This window comes from Schistocerca serialis, chromosome 3, assembly GCF_023864345.2.
Source record: "Schistocerca serialis cubense isolate TAMUIC-IGC-003099 chromosome 3, iqSchSeri2.2, whole genome shotgun sequence".
NCBI classification, from domain to species: Eukaryota; Metazoa; Arthropoda; class Insecta; order Orthoptera; family Acrididae; genus Schistocerca; species Schistocerca serialis.
The window spans coordinates 273,480,570-273,505,648 of record NC_064640.1 but is presented as its reverse complement, the minus strand read 5'-3'; the positions used below and the strand labels follow the sequence as shown (position 1 = coordinate 273,505,648).

At 42.8% G+C, this 25,079-nt stretch overlaps 1 protein-coding gene across 1 annotated transcript in view; it reads right to left on the bottom strand.

Moving 5' to 3' along the window:
• Window positions 1-25,079, bottom strand: part of LOC126470048 (26S proteasome non-ATPase regulatory subunit 5-like) — a 200,572-nt gene that overhangs the window by 30,945 nt on the left and 144,548 nt on the right. Inside the window, exon 6 of the mRNA XM_050097549.1 lies at window positions 3,650-3,759. Coding sequence (XP_049953506.1) covers window positions 3,650-3,759 — 110 coding nt within the window. The remainder of the gene's footprint in view (window positions 1-3,649; window positions 3,760-25,079) is intronic.

Genomic DNA, 25,079 nt, shown 5'->3' with positions numbered 1-25,079 from the left:
TCTCTTCTTCAGAAACGCTTTCCTTGCCATTGCCAGCCTACATTTTATATCCTCTCTACTTCGACCATGATCAGTTATTTTGCTCCCCAAATAGCAAAACTCCTTTACTACTTTAAGTGCCTCATTTCCTAATCTAATTCCCTCAGCATCACCCGACTTAATCAGACTACATTCCATTATCCTTGTTCTGCTTTTGTTGATGTTCATCTTATATCCTCCTTTCAAGACACTGTCCATTCCATTCAACTGCTCTTCCAAGTCCTTTGCTGTCTCTGACAGAATTACATTGTCATCGGCGAACCTCAAAGTTTTTATTTCTTCTCCATGAATTTTAATGCCTACTCCGAATTTTTCTTTTGTTTCCTTTACTGCTTGCTCAATATACAGATTGAACAACATCGGGGAGAGGCTACAACCCTGTCTTACTCCCTTCCCAACCACTGCTTCCCTTTCATGTCCCTCGACTCTTATAACTGCCATCTGGTTTCTGTACAAATTGTAAATAGCCTTTCGCTCCCTGTATTTTACCCCTGCCACCTTTAGAATTTGAAAGAGAGTATTCCAGTCAACATTGTCAAAAGCTTTCTCTAAGTCTACAAATGCTAGAAACGTAGGTTTGCCTTTCCTTAATCTTTCTTCTAAGATAAGTCGTAAGGTCAGTATTGCCTCACGTGTTCCAGTGTTTCTACGGAATCCAAACTGATCTTCCCCGAGGTTAGCTTCTACTAGTTTTTCCATTCATCTGTAAAGAATTCGTGTTAGTATTTTGCAGCTGTGTTATCCAGACAAATGTATTCTTGAAATTTCTTTACACTAGACTGATTAATTTTTGGTGTCGTGATTTTTTTTGTCAGCGTATTTGGTGCCTCTCCTGCTCCCAGTCGGCCGGTTTGACATTCTGCACCTCTTAAAAAACCTCGCAATTAATATTCGACAGGATTATTTGTAATCAGGAGAACAAGAGCTCAGAAAAATTGTGTTCTTTATTGACTATTAGGCAATACCTTTCTCTTTTTCTTGACGTAAAACTAAATATAGGATAGATAAAACCAGAAAGACAAAAGACAAACAAGACAGTACACCTTTCTTCAATCCTTAGCTCCTAGAATTTTTTCTCTCTAATCTTGCTACAGCTTTACATGGCATGCTTTCCTTTCTGCAAAAGAATCTATTACCTCCACAAAGTTTGTCAAATGTTTTGCTACATGAAAAATCGAAAAGTCGTTGTCTAATACTGCAAAAGCTGTTAATACAAATAGTGTCCAAGACTGGTGTGGTTTCTTGATCTGATTACGACTATTTTGTCACTGTCTGCTAGATAAAACAAAACAGGCCTTTCCAATATTGCAGCAGTTATAACATACATAAATTAAACCACGCTGTTTTGGCACAAATGGTCATTTTTATAACATGACAGAATATATATAATTCATGAAGTACCAATATCAAATGCCTAGTAGGCCTACTACAAGCAAAAAACTTTGTTAGTGTCACATTTCATTCGTACACTCCAGTTTCTCAAGCATGAGATCGAAACGTAGAAGTATGAAATTTTTATATAAATTTGGAATTATCATATTCTTCCATAATTTGTGCAATGTCCCTGTTTCTTCTCCTTCCTAATTCTAACAAAATCTTGTCATCGCTAATTCCGGAACTATTCCTGCCATTGTCAAAACTTATTTGCCGGGTAACTTCACTAACCCTGCCAGAATCACCGGTTTAGTTATCGCATGATTATTCTCCTGTTTGGAGTTTTTACATGTTTGTACAACGCGTCTTCCACGCTAATTCGAGAATAGAACTTAAGCGACTGCTAACCGGAGACTGTGCAACTGGCCCTTGCTAGTGTAACGATCTGACCAAAAATTTTCTGTCAAAATTTCATTCTCTTGGATACACTGAGGAGGTAATACGTAATCTTTCTTACATGTTATTCCTGTTAGTCGTTTATTTTCACTCTGGTAGTCTGAATCTATGGATTTCGCTAGTAATTATAACAAAGCTGGTCATTCGCAAACCCAATCAACCACATAACCAGACAGTGATCAGCATTTACCCGTATGGCTTTACTCCGCTCAGCTCGTATAGCCCCATCTCTTTTTGCCTGCAGGGAAGTTTATTTCTAGATACGACAAGGATTCCCCTGACATAGACGTCACGTACACTATGCACACATTCAAAAATCAACTTACGATTCATTCAGAAGTCAGCTTAGAATGTGTTCAAAAACCAACAGGAATGCGTTTCAAAATCATCTGAGTAATCAATAGACCAATGTGCGCTGGATGCTAGACACTTTGTGAAACAAGGTTTTTTCCCCTCAAGAATATGAATTGCCCCCATAGATACAGGTCTGACGCGCATGCGTGAATCTGGCAGGTTGGGGGCGAGGGTAAAATTTTGCCTGGTTGCATCTAGCTGCTTGCTCTGACTGCTTACACAGCCAACAATCACATTTCTGTATCCAGAAGTGGGAGAAGGTACTACTCATCTGCGACTCAACTGCGCACATGCATTGCTCGTACCTACTAAAACGAATCTAAATGTAAACAGTTGTGACGTCAAGTGCATTGGAAGCAATTTGTTGTTATGAAGCACTGCAAAGTCTCCCTAAAGCCCTTCGCACATTTTGCTGTTGGCAGACGCTTGTATCAGCACTGTGTTTTGTTGTTGTATAAGGCGCATTTCCTTTGCAATTTAAGTTTTATTTTCTTTTTTTTTCTCTAGTTCATGTTTTATTGCTGCAGTATTATTCTGTAAGAGCAGGATACAGTAATATCCTTTGTTAGAGTATCGGTTCCTACCAGTCAAAATTACAAAAAATTAACTGAAAACTAAAACAATGAAAAATTTGAACCCAGATTTCCTGCTTGTTGCAAGCGGACGTCTCAACTACTTTGGCTATCCGAGCAGGCCTCCAGGACCAACCCAAACTTCCAAATGTCCTATAGCCTATGCCCCTTACTGCTCATACACAATTCGTGTGATTCCTGCAAAGGGACAGACATTGTTTTTCTTGTCAGATTGCTTTGTTTTGGCATAAAATACATTAGTGCAGTGTCAGTATTTACAGTGTCTGTTTGCAAATACATTTCCTAATTTAATACTGCTGTAATTGTCAGCAGTGTGTGTTCCTTCTGACATGTATACATGTGTGAAGGAACACTGCATTCAAACTAAACACATTCTGTAAATATATACATTGCGCTACTGGGTGGTCCATTCTATTACATAATTAAAAACCTGTAATTCATGCATATTTTAGGGAGTCATGAACTGTACAGTTCTAGCCCATGCCCATGCCCAAATAAAGGCAATTTCAGAAGGCACGACAACCAGCCAGAGATTAGGGATTATATCAAGAGCTGATTACCTCAGTTTGTCAGTGTTTTAGGACTGGACATTCACGGAATAATGGAACTTGCATCATACAATATCAGAAGTCTACAAGTTCCATGACAAGCCCATTCTCATACAAGGTAATAGTGACAGTCAATTGGCTGAATTTGTGCAAATAATGCATTGGTAATATTTAATAGGTATATAGTAAGCCGAAGATAATATTCCCCCACTCCCCCTTCCATAAAAAGGGCACTGTTCTGACTATACAGTCTCAACAATAACTTTACAAAGCACTTAAAGTTACCTGCAGTCTTAAGATGCCTCCAAATGCACTCATAGCTCTCTCTTTCAACTCTGATGGAAGGTATCTCATATACTCTTCAAAATTTGCCATCAATCTGGGTATTGCATCACCTAGCAAACATACAAAAATTTAGCATTATATTATCAACAGATACATTTGGAAAGTGTACATAATTCAGGAGAAGGGGTGTGTGGAGTGGGAGTGAGTGTTATGGATGAACATCTCCTATAGGTCTCAGACCACATTGGAAAAAATGATAGTTAATCACTTTCTGCAATGGTGGTGGGATTAGTGGTTAGTGGTGATGGTACAAAAATATTTACGCACAATGACAAACTGAACAACTAAGAGTACATTTATTTTTAAGCTGTATACTGTTTCCTGTTAATAAAACAGGATTCAGTTATTTGCTTTCTGAATTAACTTTTTTCATATTCACAACAGAAGATGGAGAGACTATGTAATGGTAAAAAACTGAGCAGCTAACCTGATATTAAAATAGTTGACCACTTTCAAATTGTAAGTACTCAAACACTAGTAAGACGCAAAGTAAAAATAGGTACAAAGCTACAAAAAGAATTATGTAATGAAATCAGAAATGTAAATTATAAGAATTTATCTAACAAGCGGAGGCCACAACATTGGGATCATGGATTTACTTCATACTTTGTACACCTTTAGTAGGCCATTCAAACAACATAATGTGTAAGTAGTAAGGTGTACTACTCTGGCACTTCCAAGAAAATGGCAAGAGAAAGTTTCCACGTCTATTATGTAACTGATGTATCCGTGCAAAGATGCCTGTTGTAAGAAGTCATTGTGGTCATGTGGTTAGCATTAGCGTTTAGTAAATGGGTTGTTGACAAGGAAACAGTTCAAATCCTGCTACCACATACTTTTCAGGTTATATTTTTTTCATCACTGGTCACATTATTTAAATCACGCGATATCTGAGAGGTAATATAATGAAAAAACAAAAAGGCCACATGCATTTTCATGAATTTGTAGTGAATTTCAAATGTTATTTGACTATTTACTATTTGTGATTAAATTTTCAAGGACGAGTAACAGGAGGCTCAGAAAGCCCAAGTCAAACCTCAATAAATAACGATATGAATGATATTATTCACAATGTGATTCTTGAGTTTCTCCCAGCGTATTTGATAATCAAAATATCCACGAGTGTGCTGCCGGTCTATAGTGTCCAACGGGCACAATATTTCGGCGATCATACATGTCGCCATCATCAGGTGAACTGACGGACTGAGCTCCTGTGAACGTGCCGGCACGGAGATCCGTACGCTATGGCTGCTCAGAGGGAACTGGGTTTGGTCGCGGCGGTGGCCGATTTAAATACCCTCCGCCCGCGGCGCGCTCCCTCCGCCGTCCGTGCCACGGTCGCGCGGTGGAACAGATTGCGACAGCGTCTGAGATGACGTCGGTGTGATGGCTCTGTCCGCCGTGGTCGTCACAACTATACGTTTGCTCGATTTACTCTTGATTAATCCAATCGCTGGTTCCCAAGCCTTGCTAAGATTATAGCCACAGTCACGGTTTATGAGGTCGTCATTGGTGCGAATTTCGATGGCCTCTCTAACAACGCTGTCCCAGTATCTCGACGTCTGTACCAGAATCCTTGTGCGGTCATACTCCATGGCGTGATTTTCCGACAAACAATGTTCAGCGGCCGCCGACTTGCTCGGACACATCAGTCGAGTGTGCCTCTGGTGTTCACGACATCGATCCTCGACGGTACGCATCGTCTGACCAATATACGACTTGCCACATTGGCACGGAATCTGGTACACGCCGGCCTTCCTCAAACCGAGGTCATCTTTGACGCTCCCCACCAGTGCACGAGTTTTATTTGGAGGACAAAACACAGTTCCGACCCGGTGTTTCTTCACCAATGACGACCTCATAAACCGTGACTGTAGCTATAATCTTAGCAAGGCTTGGGAAACAGCGATTGAGTTAATCAAGAGTAAATCGAGCAAACGTATAGTTGTGACGACCACGGCGGACAGAGCCATCACACCGACGCCATCTCAGACGCCATCGCAATCTGTTCCACCGCGCGACCGTGGCGCGGACGGCGGAGGGAGCGCGCGCTGCGGGCGGAGGGTATTTAAATCGGCCGCCGCCGCGACCAAACCCAGTTCCCTCTGAGCAGCCATAGCGTACGGATCTCCGTGCCGGCACGTTCGCAGGAGCTCAGTCTGTCAGTTCACCTGACGATGGCGACATGTATGATCGCCGAAATATTGTGCCCGTTGGACACTATAGACCGGCAGCACACCCGTGGATATTTTGATTATTCACAATCATTAATATAGAAAGTCACAATGTGCCAGACCACAAGAGTAATGTACAAATGTGCTCTCAACATCACACATTACAGGATGATATTTGTCATGCAGAAATGGAAAACATAAACTGTAACTTCATGCATATACTTCATGCAAAATACATGTGGTTTTTTTCATTCTATTATCTTTCAAGTGCCATACAAATTAAATAATATGACCAGTGACGAAAAAAAAGATTAATAATTATATTTGGGCAGGAGTCAAACCGTTGCCTCATACATTTTTGTCTTATGAAGCTGGAATGTTAATCACTTGACCACCATGAACTCTAACTGCCGGCACATACCAACATGTACGTACACCACATAACAGACGCATAAAACTTCTCTTGCGATTTTCTTGGAATTGCCAGAGTAGTGCATCTTACTACTTGCACATTATGTAGTATTAATAGCCTACTAAAGGTGTACAAGTTTGAAGTAAATATGTGATCCCAACATTGTGGCCTCCCCTCGTAAGAACAAGGACGTATACCACATTAAATTAAATTAAGAAATGAGTCCAGCATTTTAGAAAATGAAGGGCATAAAGGCATACAAAAAAAGAGAGATTATGTAAAAAGGGAACTTTTGGAAACAGCAAATGATATTGCATGTACAATGCATGTACAAAGAAACCACAAGAAAAGAAAATCTCAAATGGAATGCTGGAGCTATTACAGAGGAGGCAACAGTTTCAAGCACACAATAATGACACAACAGAATATGCTGAATTACATAAAACTATACACAAATGTCTTTGAGAGAATGAGAAATGTTACAATAAAATTTTGGTATGACAAACAATTAAAAACAATATAAATATATATAATTTAAAGACTAAAGGTAACAACATGCTGAATAGATGAGACACTGAGTTGCTGATAAACAAGAGTGCAGTTTGGCTGCAGTGCTAGTACAATGTAGTCAGCTGAAACAATATAGTTGTAGAGGTGTATCTGTGTTTTTATATCTGAGGAACAATTTGTCTGATAGCTAATAACACTCTTAGTCTTGTTTAGACTTGTTACATTTACTGCTTAAATTATTGACATTCCACCAAGGACTTTCCTTTACAGTTTCTGAAAACAACCTAAGTATGATGAACATGAATAAAAAAAGCTTGTATTGGTGAGGGCAGCACATTTTATCAGTTACAAAGACAGATGGCACAGTAAGTAACAACATGAGAGAAAAATGTACAAGCATTACAAGGATCCTTTTACTGTTTGTATTGTTAAAGGGAGCAATAAAAAATTATAGACAATTAATCATGAAAGTAGTGAAATTTCTCATGTAATGCTAGAAGAGAGGTATAAACCCATCTGTGGTATGAAGAAAGGAAAGGCATCAAGATATGACAGAGTTTCAGTAGAAACTGTTAATACTCTGGAGATGAGCAACACTCCTATGTCACACAGATTATATTCCAAAAAGACAAGTGACATAGGCCCTTCATTAGCCATTTCTCAGCGTATTCCAACTTCTGTCTTACTTCTGTTATCTGCATAAAGGTCCTCTATGATGCTTGTTCTACCATGAAGAAAACACTGATTGAAGCACTTACCACTCATATTGGTGGGAAAGTAGTACAGATAATAATGTGTGTTACTTAATTTTCAGCATTTACATTTCTCAAATTGCAATGCTCCGCGCCTCACAATGTCACACACAGTGCAAAAGGGCATCAGTTGCTGTCTGCAATATGCTTTGTATTTATTTTCAAGATAGTCTTCTAAGTGCAGTAGTGATAAATGGAAAAGGGCTAGCTTAAGACCTAATTGCCCAGAAATTGGAGAAGTAATGAACTTTCATTTCACAGGTGAGACCATTTGCTTTCTGTGTAATAGAAAGACATTAAGAACGCATTTCTTTTAATGACAAACACAAAATAACTGTAGCCAATGTTGATGTCAGAACAAAATTAGGAACGATGGAGAAGAAACTTGCCTGTATTTTGGATTATAATCAAAAAAAGGCTGGAGTGGTTCAGAGCAACCATCTAATGGGCTACTGCCCTTTTGAGAGGAAGAAAATAAAGTGGTGGAAGAAAGGTTTTTTCACATTTTAACAATATCATGAAAAGGATAAATTACTACTCACCATAAAAATGACACACTAAGTTGCACACAGGAATGATGAAAAGACTGATAAACATAAGCTTTCGGCCAAAGCCTTCTTTCAGAAAAGAAAACACACACACATTTTACATCTACATCTATACAGATACTCTGCAACCCACCATATGGTGCATGGCTGAGGGTACCATGTACCACTACTACTAGTCATTCTGCCCCTGTGACACTCGCAAAAAAAGCGAAGGAAAAATGACTGTCTATATGCTTCTGTATGAGCCCTAAATTCTCGCCCTATATCTTCTCAATCCTTATGCACAATGTATGTTGGCAGCAGTAGAATTGTTCAGCAGTCAGCTTCAAACCCCGATTTTCTAAATTTTCTAAATAGTGTTCGTTGAAAAGAATGTCGCCTTCCCTCCAGGGGTTCTCACTTGAGATCCCGAAGCATCTCCGTAAAACTTACGTGTTGTTCGAGCCCACTGGTAACAGATATAGCAACCTACCTCTGAATTGCTTTGATGTGTTCCTTCAATCTGATCTGATACGGATCCTGAACACACTAGCAGTACTCAGGAATAGGTCATACCAGCGTCCTATACACAGTCTTCTTTACATATGAACCACACTTTCCTTAAATTCTCCCAATAAACCAAGAACAACCATTCCCCTTCCCTACTACAGTTCTCATATGCTCGTTCTATTTTGTATCACTTTGCAACATTATGCCCCGATATTTAAATGACTTGACTGTGTCAAGTAGGAGACTACCAATACTGTACCCAAACATTGCAGGTTTGTTCTTCCAACCTATCTACATTAACTTACATTTTTCCATATTTAAAGCTAGCTGCCATTCATCACACCAATTAGAAATTTTGTCTAAGTCATCTTGTATCTTCCTACAGTCATTCAACTTCGACACCTTACTATACACCATAGCATCAGCAGCAAACTACAGGAGATTGCTGCCCACCCTGTCCACCAAATCATTTACCCTCACCTCTGATGAACATATGTCGTCGAGAACAACATACTGGGTTCTATTACTTAGAAGCATTCCATTACCTAGAAGCAGTCCAAGCATTCACTGTGGGACACAAAGATATTTACCATTTTTGGTCGTAATTTAAAGGTATTGTCCACCATGTACTACAGAAATATGTGCCTAGCAAAAATATAGGGGAGGGAAAGGATCCACCTTGGTTCAACAAACATATTACGAAGCTGCTGAAAAAGCATGGAATTTTGCGCAGTCGTTTTAAAAATAGTCAGTGCCTTGCTGACAAACAGAAATTATATGAAATCAAAGCAGCAGCCAAAAGGTCAACGGGAGATTCTTTTAATGAATTTGAAAGAAATATTTTATCTGCAGATTGTAAAAATAACCCCAAATAATTTTGGTCATACGTAAAATCTATGAACGCTACAAATAATTCAATACCTTCTCTTGCTGACAGTACGGGTAATGTAACGGTTGATGATAAACAGAAGGCCAAAATTCTAAACCTAGCTTTCAAAAACTCGTTTACAGTAGAGGACTGCAGCACCATTCACCATTTCAATTATCGAACAAACGCAAGGATGGCTGACATAGTGTTTAGTGTATCTGGGATTGTAAAACAGTTAAGATCCTTAGATGCCAGGAAGGCATTTGGCTCAGACGGTATCCCTGTAAGATTTTATGTTGACTATGCTACAAATATAGCACCATTCTTATCCATCAGAGATCATTGGAACAGCGTAAAGTTCCACGGGACTGGAAGAAGGCCCAGATCATAGCAATCTTTCACTGACATCAATTTTCTGCAGGATCATGGAACATATTTTGTGTTCAACAAATGACCTCTCTAGACTCTGAGAAGCTCATCTGCAGAAACCAGCACAGTTTTAGGAAACAGCAGTCATGCGAGACACAGCTGGCCCTCTTTGTGCATGATACAAAGACATGATGTAGACAAGTGTAATGTGCTGCGAATACATAGAAAGATAGATCCCTTATCATTTAGCTACAAAATAGCAGGTCAGCAACTGGAAGCAGCTAATTCCATAAATTATCTGGGAGTACGCATTAGGAGTGATTTAAAATGGAATGATCATATAAAGTTGATCATCGGTAAAGCAGATGCCAGACTGAGATTCATTGGAAGAATCCTAAGGAAATGCAATCCGAAAACAAAGAAAGTAGGTTACAGTACACTTGTTCGCCCATTGCTTGAATACTGTTCAGCGGTGTGGGGTACCAGATAGGCTTGATAGAAGAGATAGAGAAGATCCAACTGAGAGCAGCGCGCTTCGTTACAGGATCATTTAGTAATTGTGAAAGCGTTACGGAGATGATAGATAAACTCCAGTGGAAGACTCTGCAGGAGAGAAGCTCAGTAGCTCGGTACGGGCTTTTGTTGAAGTTTCGAGAACATACCTTCACCGAAGAGTCCAGCAGTATATTGCTCCCTCCTACGTATATCTTGCGAAGAGACCATGAGGATAAAATCAGAGAGATTAGAGCCCACACAGAAGCATACAGACAATCCTTCTTTCCACGAACAATACGAGACTGGAACAGAAGGGAGAACCGATAGAGGTACTCAGGGTACCCTCTGCCACACACCGTCAGGTGGCTTGCGGAGTATGGATGTAGATGTAGATACACAACAGGCTCTTGATACTGGCTCCCAGGTTGATGCCACATTCCTCGACTTTCGAAAGGCATTCGACTCAGTTTCGCCCTGTCGCTTGCTCCAAAAAGTGCGTGCTTATGGTCTATCTCATGACATATGCAGTTGGATAAAAAGTTTTCTAACAGATAGAAATCAGTATGTCGTTCTGAATGGGGAGACTTCAACAGAAACAACCATATCATCATGTGTGCCCCAGCACAGTGTAATAGGTCCGCTGCTTTTTATGATTTACATAAACGATCTGGTTGATGGTATTGACATCCACATTAGACTGTTTGCCGATGATGCTGTTGTGTACAGGAAAGTAGTATCACACAAAAGTTGTCAACAAATCAATAAGGATTTGCAGAAAATAAATGCATGGTGTAATGACTGGCAGTTATCTCTCAATATTAGTAAGTGTAACCTACTGCGTATAACAAAGTGAAAATCCAGATTAATTTATGAGTACAAAATAAATGCCCAGTCTTTGGAAGCGGTAACGTCCGTCAAGTATCTGGGTGTGACTGTTCGAAAAGATCTCGTATTGAATGGTCAGATTACACAAGTAATGGGTAAGGCGAACTCCAGATTGCAATTTATTGGTAGAATCCTGAAGCAATGCAGTCCTTCAACAAAGGAAATTGTTTACAATACGTAAGTTCATCCAATCTTAGGATATTGTTCATCTGTATGGGACCCTTACCAGTTGGATCTGATTCAAGAGACTGAGAAGGTCCAAAGAAGAGCGGCAAGATTTGCGACTGGTACATTTGGCCATTGCAAGAGCGTTACAAATCTCATAGAAAGCCTGAAGTGGGACACACTTGCAGATAGATGACGCACTAAACGGAAGGGGCTGCTCACTAAATTCCATAAACTGATCTTTGCTGAGGATGTAGAGCATATATTTTTACCACCAACTTTCAAATCGCGCAATGATCACCATTCAAAGATTGGGGAAATTAGAGCTCGTACTGAGGCGTTCCGACAGTTGTTTTTCCCTTGCGTGATCCGAACGTGGAACAGAGACGGGGGAATATGACCTCAGCGAGAATAGTGCCCTCTACCACACACCGCTTGGTGGCTAGCGGAGTATATATGTAGATGTAGAAGTCTTCGAGCCACTCACATATCTATGGATTTACACGAGCAACCACACCTCATGCACACATGACTGCTATCTCCGGCCGCTCTTGCCAGAACGCAACTCACGTCAAAACTAACCAGCAATCCGGAGTGGGACAGGGAAAAGGGAAGGGGAGGGATAGCAGGGTACAAGTGGGCAGAGAGAAGTCAGTGCTGCCTGTCGGAGTGTGCTGAGACTAGGTGGCAGCAGGACACAGTTGCCAGGCACAGTGTTAGGAGGCAGTGGGGGGAGGGATAATGATGGAGAGTGGAGGGGGGAGATGGAAAGAGAAGAGCAGAGAATGGGAAAGAGCAGTGGGTGCATTGGCAGAGAGTGGTACACAATGAGGGTAAGGGGAGGAGAATTGAGAGGATGTGATAGGACAGAGGGGGCAGAAACCATTGAGTGGAGAGTGTGGGGACAGTCAGTTACCGTAGGTTGAGGCCACGATGGTTTCGGGTGCAGGGAATGTGTTGTAAGGACAACTCCCATCTGCACAGTTCAGAAATGGTGGAGCAGAGGATCCAGATGCTCCAGGATGTGAAGCAGCCATTGAAATCAAACGTGTTATGTTCATCTGCATGTTGTGCCACAGAGTGGTCCACTTTGCTCATGGTCGCAATTTGATGGTGGCCAGTCATTCTGGTGTATAGCTGGTTGGTAATCGTACCAACATAAAAAAATTGTGCAATGATTGCAGCACAGTTGATATATAACATGACTGCTTTCACAAGTGGCCCAGTCTCTGATTGTGTAGGATACGCCTGTGACAGGACTGGAATAGGAAGTACTGGGTGAGAGGATTGAGCAGGTCTTGTGCTTGGATCTTCCACATGGGCATGATCCATGTGGCAAGTGGTTGGGTGTTGTGGCAGTAGTAGTTGTGTTCGGAGTTTACGGGCAATCAAACAAGAGGTTATTAGCGCCCTTACAAATATTAAAAGAAACAAACGTGGATATAATACCTAAAATTTTTATCATACAGTGAGCAGTAAACCTACAAATTAACAAACACTCACCCACTCCCATCTCATTTCTGTTGATCCACACAAGCATTCTATCTCACACGCCTTATGACAATGGTGAAAGGGTACATGGAGGTCTACATGGGATAAAAACACAAGTAAAATGACAGAGGAACTGAAATAATGATACGGGGAGATGTGACTGGCTGATCACTTACAAAAAATATGGGGAAGCCAGTCACCCGGTTAACACATTAAGAACATCTCCCTAAAAATTTTAGAAACAAGTTGAGTATATCACAAAACCTTAAAACTCGCACCACATTCGTTTGACCATCACTTAAAATCAAGGGCAAATTGGCACTGTACTCTGATCTTAAAAAAAAAAAAACAGTCCAATAAAATGTCGTGCACAGTGATGTGTCCGCCACAAGTACTGGAGGGTCCTCCCACTGTAGCAAGAAGCCATCTGTCATAGGGCTGTAGTCTATGCCTGTGTGTCTGGAAGATGTGCCACAGCTGTGCTGTGAACTTTACTAGGTACCTCTTATAGTCTGTCACTTTCAGCCACCTTTCCTCCCATTGATGCATGACGCATGACTGTGTACCTTGACAAGGAGGCAATAGCACAGGGAGGGGCGGGGGGATGGAACACTGAACTAACTGAGGGTCACAACATGCCTCCTTGGGTGCTATATATGCCATTTCGTTCCTAGCAATATCCATGTGTCCTGGCACCCAGCAGAAAGATGCCTCCTTCTCCAGTCCTTGTAGTCACAGAAAGATATCCTGGACTAGTTTATTTGCTACATACATGTGTTGCAAAGATTGAAGGGCATTTGGGGAATCGGAAGAGACAAGGAATTTAGGACCCGTAACACATTTTAACTGTTCAAGTGCAAGATCGCATATAATTCTGCGTTGAATACAGTAAACTTGTGAGGCAGATGGAACCTAGGGTCATGAAAAGAGAAAACAACAGAGTAATCAACGGAATTTCCCTATTTAGACACTTTACGTTAGTGACAAGATGCCATCCTGGAGCTCCACGATGAATGCTAGCAGGAAGAGCCAGACTGCTACAGTTTGCAAAGTGACATGGCAATCCTTCCTGCTACGGCTCTTACTACCTGCTCCAGCATTTCACTGGAAATGCAGATTGAATAGGGTATTTTAGTGGTTCAAAGCTTTATTCTTCTCCCATTTTCAGTTGCTTTTGCTTTTAGCGAGTGAAGAAAGTAGGGCCAATAGCCTTCCACTATAGCATTTGGTGGTGTAACCATTGAAGAAAGCAGTGGCTCTCCCTTATTGCTTTCGGTGGCATTGTCTATTCAATGTCATTTCAGTTTGAGTGCTCAGAATACGGGAATGGATACAAACACAACAAAAATTTGTGGAAGCATGTTTCAAAGGCACACCTAGAGAAACTTGACACTATTGTGCTGCATCTAAACTGCCAGGAATCTTTAGTGTATAACTGTCAAATCTGTGGCCAGAATTTGAGCTATGAGTACAATTTTAAATGACATCAGCAAGATCATCACAGTGAGCCATCGACTCAGACTAGGTCAGTGAGCTGTAACATATGTAACTACAAAGTTGTCACAGAGCAGAATTATTCTGAATGCTTATGATCAGCACACAATGGAAAGTGGAAACAGAAGTCACACAGGCAATGTCTGTAAAATATCGTGGCTCACGTTTTGCTGCTGACAATAGTGTAAGACCTTATTATTATGTCATCACTGAGGGAGGGAATTTTAAGTCTAAAAATAATGACAATAGATTGCTAAAATACAAGGCAGCAATAAAATCTGTGAATGACCCATGAAAATAAAGGTCACTCAGGCTATAGGTAACTTGAGCCATGTCAAATTTGCATCTACTTACATTGGCCACACAGATGACTTAAGTCACTTGGGACTGACTGGAATAGAAAAGGAAAGTACAGCAGTGGATATCACAAGGAAAATACCTTTCCACGCTAAACTAGATAAAGTACGAGAATCATTTTCTGACCCTCTACTTGAAAGAATTCGTCTGTTAATGAGACAAGACATATATAACACTGAGCGTTACTACAATCTGTGCTCTGCAACGGCTAGGCATCAAAATGCTGCTGCCACTGTAGGGGTGTGGGTGCGTGAAGGATACAATTAATGAATCACACTAGGAGCTGAAAACCACAAATTTTGTGTTCATTATAATGAATAATGTGCAGACAGTAAATCTGAAGTAGTATGAGACTAACTGCATTTGTATACATGGGGCACATGGACTCAATAATTATGATTTTGAGCTGACAACATTAGTGGTGTTTGATGATATGAGACAAAGATTCCCTTGTTCATTCCTCATACAAAAAGAAACAGTCACCAACTACTGTCCCTACTCTTTAACTGAGTAAAAGTTGAGGATGGAGTCATTTCACTGAAGTTTCTTTACTGTGTGGAAGGTTTCTATGGAATCTCAGAAAAAGAGGTCCTATCATACATGGCACAGAGACAAGGCCTGGAGGAAAAACAAACATTAAAGTAAGAGGCAGAGAGAACTAAGCAGAGGTGTACAAGATCCTGAGGACATTGTTACAGAAGAAATGTTGCTGCATTTGAAATTATGTTGCCTGCTGTAGGAGCAAACTTGGACCATGATTCTGATGCAGCATACTATGGGACCTACTTTCTGGGGAACTATGTCCATAACTCACATTCTGAGCTATTGCCACAAACTGCATGCTGGGCTGTACACGGATATGCATATCGAAAGAATGTATCGGACTTTGAAGTATGTCTATCTGGAGGGAAAGCATGTTGAGCATCTTGATAAAGCTCTTATTGTATTTATATCTTTTGTCAAAGACAAAACCGGATAATAGTGATGATGACAAGAAATCTCACCAGCAAAGTGAAATATATTCATTGCAGGCATAATTTGAGTCTAGATACAAAGAAGGACCTCGTTTTAGAGGAAGACTGTTATTGGAAAGTGCCATCTGATTCAGAAGTCATGGAAATTTATTTTGTCATAGACAACAGAGTCGAATGCAGTGGCAAACTAATATGTGCCAACAGCAAAACTTGCTTCCATAGCTATTCGTGCCCAAATGCCGATTTGAGTGTAAAATGGAACATGTGCAAGCACATACACAGTGAAATTTACTAAGGCCTTCACAGACAGGCACTATCCCTCAAACTTAATCCACAAACAAATTTCCTGTGCCATAGCCCCACACCCCCCATCCTCACACTTCCCGAAAGAAACAGCTACAATGGAGCACACTCTCCGTCACTCACTACTACCCTGGACTGGAACAATTAAATCACATCCTTTGTCAAGACTTTGATTATCTGTCATGATGTCCAGAAATGAGGGACATCCTACACATGATCCTTCCCCTACTAAAGTGGTGTTCTGTTTCTCAGCTCCACAACATCCTAGTCCATCCTTACGTCATTCCCAATCCCAAACTCTTGCCACAGGAAACATAACCCCAGGTGCCACACTCACCCAATCCAACCACCCAGCACTTTCTATTCCAGTCCTGTCACAGGGTTATCCTATACCACTAAAGACTGGGCCACTTGTGAAAGCAGCCACATTATATACCAACTCTGTTGCAATGATTGCACTACCTTTCATTTTAGTATGACTACCTACCAGATATCCATTAAGTGAATGGCCACTGCCAAACTGTGGCCAAGAGAAAAGTGAACCACCCTCTGGCAGATGAACATAACATGCTTAATTTCAATGGCTGGTTTATAATCCAGGCCATCTGGATCCTCCCCTTCACCATCAGATTTTCTGAACTGCAGAGACGGAACTTATCATTGCAACACATTCTCTGCATCAGAAATCATCCTGGCCTCAACCTATGGTAACCTACTGTCCCAACACCCTCCACCAAACTCTGTCCTATTACCTCTTGCCAACTGATGTTCCCTCAGCCTCACTGTGCGCTGTTTTCTGAAAACAAACCCACCATTCTTTTCCCTTTCTCTCCTCCTCTACTTTTCCACCCCAACCCCTCCCCCCTACACCCTCCTTGACACTACGCATAGCAGCCTTGTACTGTTGCCATCCAGTCCCTGCATGCTCTACCACACAGTGGTCCTCTCTCCCTCCCGCCATTATCCTACCATCCCTCCCCCACGTTGGCTGCTGTGGCCGAACGGTTCTAGGCACTTCAGTCCAGAACCACGCTGCTGCTACGGTCGCAGGTTTGAATCCTGTCTCAGGCATGGATGTGTGTGATGTCCTTAGGTTAGTTAGGTTTAAGTAGTTCTAAGTCTAGGGGACTGATGACCTCAGATGTTATGTCCCATAGTACTTGGAGCCATTTGACCCCTTCCCCACCCCCTCCCACTCCAGACTGCTGCTTCTGTTTGATATGAGCTGCACTCTGGCCAGAGTAGCTGGAGACAGCAGTCATGTGTGCGTGAGGTGTGCCTGCTTGTGTATATATATTGATTTTACAAGGGAGCACACTCTTCATCATCCAATACCACCCTGGACTGGAACGACTCAACCACATCCTTCATCAAGACTTTGGTTATCTATCATAATGTCCATAAATGAGGACATCTTACACATGATCTTTCCCATTCATTGTGTGTGTGTGTGTGTGTGTGTGTGTGTGTGTGTGTGTGTGTGTTTTGCAGTTTGGAGAAGGCTTTGGCAGAAAGCACGAGGGAACAGTCTTTTTGCTGTGCCTGTCTGCAACTTGGCATGTTATCTTTATGGTGAGTAGCAATCCATCCTTTTCATGATATTGTTGATATTTGAACTTGGACTTTCCATTGTCTGATTGTTTCACATTATCATCATGATGATTGTAAATCTGTATGTTCCATCTAAAAAATCATGTCCCACTAGCAAAAATGTTGTTGACTTCATTACTGAATTGGCAGCAGCTTTGATACGAGGTCTGGCTGAATCAACTTCCACTCAAAATAGTTTACCTGTAAACAGACTCGGTGGAAGCCATTTTCTTAAATTGATTCTGACTACAGAAATTTGACAATGGCCTCAGAGGAGATTTAAGGTTTGTGAAGAACAAAGCAATGCAAAATCTGGGAAAGTGGTAAGAAAAAATTCCAGGTGTTACTGTGAAGAATGTGCTGTAGGACTCAGTTTTCCAAAACACTTTGAAATGTTTCATATTAAGGCAAATGTAACTAAGAAATTTTCAATAAAAAAACTGTATTTTCAAACAGTTTTATTTATGGTACCAACAACTTCTAATTCTATCTCCATTAAGAAAACAAAAAAAAAAAAAAAAAAAAAAAAAAAAAAAAAAAAAAAAAATCTTTTGGGAAAACAACATAGTTTGATTTAAATGTAATAAAAGGTCAGTCATGTAAGCCTATATTCCTTTGCAGTATTTCACAAAAAAGATATCCCTCATTCAAATGCAATAAACTGATCTGAGTTCTGTGCAGTAGTATCTACACTAATGGAAAAAGAAAGCAACACCAAGAAGGAGTTGTGGAACATATATGAAAGTTGGTAGATCTGTTTCTGCATCTGAAAGGTGATGTCTGTTAAATTTCACATCAGTCACTCAAGAGTGGCACTAGTAGTACCACTATTAGGAGGCAAATCAGATTTGATTTAAATACATGCTGTAACAATCTTGTGAGTTAGTTACCTTAGACATTGGATGTGGTAAGTTGATGTTAGTTAACAATGCCTTTAAGGCAACAAAGGTGCCATTATCAACACCTCACTGAATATGAACAATCTTGTGTAGTAGGTGTGCGAGAAACTGTGATACTGCAGAAAGACTTGGCAGGATTGTAGCCACTGTACATGATTTATGGCAGCTATGGTTATGAGAATGTACAGTTGCAAGAAGACCAAGCTCTGGATGGCCGGGTGGCACTACTGAGAGGCATGACCATAGCATTCAGCGTATGGCTCCGCCACATCGGACTGCATCTGCAGCAGCAGTCGGAGCAGCAGTTAGCAACACAGTGACACAACAAAGCATTACAAATCAGTTACTTCAAGGACAGCTCTGAAACAGACACCCTGTAATGTGCATCCCACTGACCCCAAACCACTGTCATTTATGACTTCCGTGGTGTCAAGCAAGACCTCACTGGAGGGCAGGGTGGAGGTCTGTTGTTGTTGTGGTGGTGGTGGTGGTGGTTTGGGGTTGAAGGTAACGAACAGCAAGGTCATCAGTCCCTTGTTTCAAATGTGGTCCATTCAGACAGTCTGACATTTCAGAAAAGTCAGAATCATAAAAGGGAAAACACTAAAAAACGTAAAAATGCAGTTGTGTTGTCAATAGTAAAAACAAAATGAAAGAAGTCAGCAAGAGAGCAACCCCAAGGCTATGCTAGAGGCAGGAAATATCCCACCCCTGAAGCAGTAGAAGCAAGACCACCTGCTATTTAAAAGTGTTCAACCACTAGAATGTAGAAGTGCGTATGGGAAAAGGAGACTAACCAATTCTAAAAAGTTATAAAAACAGAGTAAAAGGGAAAGAAAAGAGGTTCTTGGCCAGGGAGGGGAGTGGGGAATCTCCAAACACAGCTTACAGTGGGAGACACCCCAACCCTCACCGCCCTGCCCCAACACCAGACTGAGATTAAAAACCTTAAAACTGAGAATAAAAACCACTTTTATGGACTAAACTGAGAGCCAGTTCGACCATCCGGGAATCACCAGCCAACATTAAAGGTAAAGTGCGGGGAAGTCTATACTTAGTACGCAGATCCAAAAGAAGGGGGCATTCCACCAAAATGTGGGCTACTGACTGGAAGTCTCCACAACCACAAAGTAGGGGTGGCTCATTATGCAAAAGAAAACCATAGGTTAGCCTGGTATGGCCGATGTGCAGACAACACAGGGTGGTTGAAGCCTTTCGGGAGAGGCGGAAGGAAGAACGCCATGGGACTGGTGTCACCTTAATTGCACCAAGTTTATTAGACAGGGAGGTAGCAAAGAGAGCTTCACTCCAAGTTTAAATGCAGCCAAAACCTCTCAGACAAACAGAAGCTAAACAATGTCAAAGTTAGCGTAAGGAGGGCTATGCGTGAAGCGTTCAGTGAATTCGAAAGTAAAATTCTATGTACCGACTTGACAGAAAATCCTAGGAAGTTCTGGTCTTACGTTAAATCAGTAAGAGACTCAAAACAGCATATTCAGACACTCCGGGATGATGATGGCACTGAAACAGAGAATGACATGCGTAAAGCTGAAATACTAAACACCTTTTACCAAAGCTGTTTCACAGAGGAAGACCGCACTGCAGTTCCTTCTCTAAATCCTTGCACAAACGAAAAAATGGCTGACATCGAAATAAGTGTCCAAGGAATAGAAAAGCAACTGGAGTCACTCAACAGAGGAAAGTCCACTGGACCTGATGGGATACCAATTCGATTCTACACAGAGTACGCGAAAGAACTTGCCCCCCTTCTAACAGCCGTGTACTGCAAGTCTCTAGAGGAATGGAAGGTTCCAAATGATTGGAAAAGAGCACAGGTAGTCCCAGTCTTCAAGAAGGGTCGTCGAGCAGATGCGCAAAACTATAGACCTATATCTCTGACGTCGATCTGTTGTAGAATTTTAGAATATGTTCTTTGCTCGAGTATCATGACGTTTTTGGAAACCCAGAATCTACTATGTAGGAATCAACATGGATTCCGGAAACAGCGATCGTGTGAGACCCAACTCGCTTTATTTGTTCATGAGACCCAGAAAATATTAGATACAGGCTCCCAGGTAGATGCTATTTTTCTTGACTTCCGGAAGGCGTTCGATACAGTTCCCCACTGTCGCCTGATAAACAAAGTAAGAGCCTACGGAATATCAGACCAGCTGTGTCGCTGGATTGAAGAGTTTTTAGCAAACAGAACACAGCATGTTGTTATCAATGGAGAGACATCTACAGACATTAAAGTAACCTCTGGTGTGCCACAGGGGAGTGTTATGGGACCATTGCTTTTCACAATAGATATAAATGACCAAGTAGATAGTGTCGGAAGTTCCACGCGGCTTTTCGCGGATGATGTTGTAGTATACAGAGAAGTTACAGCATTAGAAAATTGTAGCGAAATGCAGGAAGATCTGCAGCGGATAGGCACTTGGTGCAGGGTGTGGCAACAGACCCTTAACATAGACAAATGTAATGTATTGCGAATACATAGAAAGAAGGATCCTTTATTGTATGATTATATGATAGCGGAACAAACACTGGTAGCAGTTACTTCTGTAAAATATCTGGGAGTATGCGTGCGGGACGATTTGAAGTGGAATGATCATATAAAATTAATTGTTGGTAAGGCGGGTGCCAGGTTGAGATTCATTGGGAGAGTCCTTAGAAAATGTAGTCCATCAACAAAGGAGGTGGCTTACAAAACACTCGTTCGACCTATACTTGAGTATTGCTCATCAGTGTGGGATCCGTACCAGATCTGGTTGACGGAGGAGATAGAGAAGATCCAAAGAAGAGCGGCGCGTTTCGTCACAGGGTTATTTGGTAACCGTGATAGCATTACGGAGATGTTTAACAAGCTCAAGTGGCAGACTCTGCAAGAGAGGCACTCTGCATCGCGGTGTAGCTCGCTCGCCAGGTTTCGAGAGGGTGTGTTTCTGGATGAGGTATAGAATATATTGCTTCCCCCTACTTATACCTCCCGAGGAGATCACGAATGTAAAATTAGAGAGATTAGAGCGCACACGGAGGCTTTCAGACAGTCGTTCTTCCCACAAACCATACGAGACTGGAACAGGAAAGGGAGGTAATGACAATGGCACGTAAAGTTCCCTCCGCCACACACCGTTGGGTGGCTTGCGGAGTATAAATGTAAATGTAGATGTAGATGTAGCCTCCCAAGAGTTGGCCTATGATTGTGCGAAGTCGGATTTGATGTGAAGCTGTAAATCCACTGCAGGAGGGGTTACAGAGAATGGGGGGTCAGTGACTGTTCCCCCAGCCAAACAATCAGCAAGCTCATTACCTGGGATACCCACATGACCAGGGACCCAAAGGAAGTCAATGGAACAAGCAGCACGGTGAAGATCAGCGAGATGGTCATGGATGGCAGAGACCAAGGGATGGCGGGAAAAACACCTGTCAATATCCAGAAGGCCACTCATTGAGTCTATACATAACAAAATGTGGTTGTGTTGGGACTGTTTAATAAAGGTAAGGGCCTGGGAAATTGCCATCAATTCTGCAGTAAACACCCCACATGTAGGTGGCAGGAGATGATTTTCCGTGCCAACAGGGAATGTGGAGGCATATCCCACACAATCAGCAGATTTAGAGCCATTGGTGTAAAAAACAACAGCATCCCAAAACTCCCATAAAATTCGGCGGAAGAAACAACGGAACACTGTTGGGGGAATGGAATCTTTTGGACCTCGGCCGAGGGACTAACCAATGGGGGGGTGGGGGGGGGGATTTGGGGAGGGAGTGTGGGAGACAGGACAAAGAAGGAAGCTGAAAATCACGGCAGCGAAGAGACGCAAGGTGGAGCCCAACCGGTAAACCCACCCGAGGGCGGGAATCAGGTGGGTGACGTCCATGGTCTGGGAACAGGATAGAGTAGGAAGGATGAGTGGGACAGGAATAGACAGTGATTGCATAAGAAACCAGAAGCTGGGACCGCCGAACAGAAAGGGGGGCGGGAGGGGGGGGGGGAGGATCCCAGCTTCAACCAGGAGACTATCAACAGGGCTAGTAGGGAAGGCACCGGTGGCCAAACGGATACCACGATGGTGGACCGGATCCAGCAGGTGCAGTATGAAGGAGCAGCTGAACCATAAACTTGACAACCATAGTCCAAGCGAGACAGCACTAAAGCCCGATAAAGGCAGAGAAGGATGGAGCAGTCCACACCCCAAGAGGTGTGGGCAAGGAAGCGAAGGACATTGAGTTTATGGAAACATCCTACCTTCAGAAGTCAGATATGAGGCAGCCAAGTGAGCTTGTTGTCAAAAAGAAGAGCCAGAGACGAAACTGTGGGACAACAGATAATCGTTGTGCATTGAGATAGAGTTCCGGATCACGGTGGATCATAGTACGGCGACAGAAGCAGACCACCCGTGATTTTAAAGGAGAGAACTGAAACCCATGTGAGAGGGTCCACACAGAGGCACGCCATATAGCTCCCTGGAGGTGCCGCTCTGCAGAGGCCATAGTAAAGGAACTAACCCAAATGCAGAAAACATCCCCATAAGAGCAGGGGCGACCAAAGGACCAACAGACGCAACAAGTCCATTGACAGCAATGAGGAAAAGAAGTACACCCAATACAGAACCCTGTGGGATGCCATTCTCCTGGGTCCGTGGAGAACTAAAAACAGTACCAACCCGAACCCTGAATGACCGATGGAACAGGAACTGGCGGATAAAAATCGGGAGAGGGTCCCGAAGACCCCACTGATGAAGTGTAAGTAAGATGTGATGGCACCAAGCCATGTCATAGGCCTTGCAAAGGTCGAAAAATACTGCAACCAAATGGCGGCGCTGGGAAAAAGCCTGCCAAACTGCAGGTTCCAAGTGAAGTAAATGATCGATCGGAGACCGTCCCTCTTGGAAGCCACGCTGGTAAGGGGACAATAGATCCCGAGATTCAAGGACCCAAGTGAGCCGACGGGCTATCATCCGTTCAAGTAACTTGCAAACAACATTTGTCACGGTCATCGGTCCCTTTTTCCAAAACTGAAAACACCCACACAGAATAAAAACGACAATGGAAAGGACGACAGATGACACAAGGCAAGAAAGACTTAGACAGAGACCAGACAAAAGGAATTAAAACATACAGAGTCGGACAATGATTGGCCGACCAGAGAGACAAAAAGGGAAAGGCCAACCACCGAGAGACACATTAAAAACTCAGTCTAAAACCATAGGCTAAATGCCAGACTCAACACAAAAAAAGGACAAACACTTAGAGTAAGTGATAAAAGCCCCCTACCTGAATAAAACGCAAAACTAAGCCTGCCACGGCAGAGTCATCTGTTAAAAGAGCACAGAGCGTATCAGGCAGCGCAAATGTCTGCCTGAGCACAGCTAAAAGGGGACAGGCCAACAAAATGTGGACCACCGTCAAGGCCACTCCGCAGCGACATAGAGGCAGGTCCTCACAACGCAGTAAATAACTGTGCGTCAGCCGGGTGTGGCCAATATGGAGGCGACAAAGGACAACTGAGTCGCTGTGAGTGGCTCGCACGGAGGAACGCCACACAGTAGTTGTCTCCTTGATAGCACGGAGTTTATTGGGTGTGGTCAGCTCGCGCCATTCAGCGTCCCAAAGTGCAAAAACTTTATGGCGGATGACTGCTCGCAAATCAGTCTCCGGGAGGCCAATGTCCAGAGTCAGTTCACTGGTGGCCTGTTTGGCCAGGCGGTCGACATGTTCATTGCCGGGTATCCCAACATGGCTGGGGCCCACACAAAGACAACAGAGCGGCCGCAACGTGCAAGAGCATGGAGAAACTCCTGGACAGCCATCACCAGATGAGAGCGAGGGAGACACTGGTCAATAGCTCGTAAACTGCTCAGGGAGTCGCTACAGATAACGAAGGACTCACCTGAGCAGGAGCGGATATACTCTAGGGCACGAAAGATGGCGACCAGCTCAGCAGTGAAAACGCTGCAGCCAGCCGGCAATGAATGTTGTTCGTAGTGGTCCCCTAGAGTCAGAGCATACCCAACACGACCAGCAACCATCGAACTGTCAGTGTATACAACGCCAGAGCCCTGATACGTGGCAAGGATGGAAAAAAAGCGGCGACGGAAGGCCTCCGGAGGGACTGAGTCCTTCGGGCCCTGTGCCAATTCGAGCCGAAGGCAAGGTCGAGGCACACACCACGGGAGTGTACGCAGAGGGGCCCGGAAAGGAGGTGGAAGAGGGAAAACCCCAAGCCCGGAGAGAAGCTCTCTAACGTGGACCGTGATCGTACAACCCGACCAGGGTCGACGTTCTGGGAGATGGATGACAGACTGTGGGAACAGAAGATGATAGTTAGGATGCCGGGCAAGCTACAAACATGTGTAGCATAAGCGGCCAATAAACATTGGCGCCGTAACTGCAGTGGAGGGACACCTGCCTCCACAAGTATGCTGTCCACAGGGCTGGTCCGGAAAGCACCAGTGGCAAGTCGGATCCCGCTGTGAAGAATTGGGTCCAGCACCCGCAACGCAGATGGGGATGCTGAACCATAAGCCAGGCTCCCATAATACAGACGGGGCTGGATTAATGCCTGGTAGAGCCGTAAGAGGGTAGATTG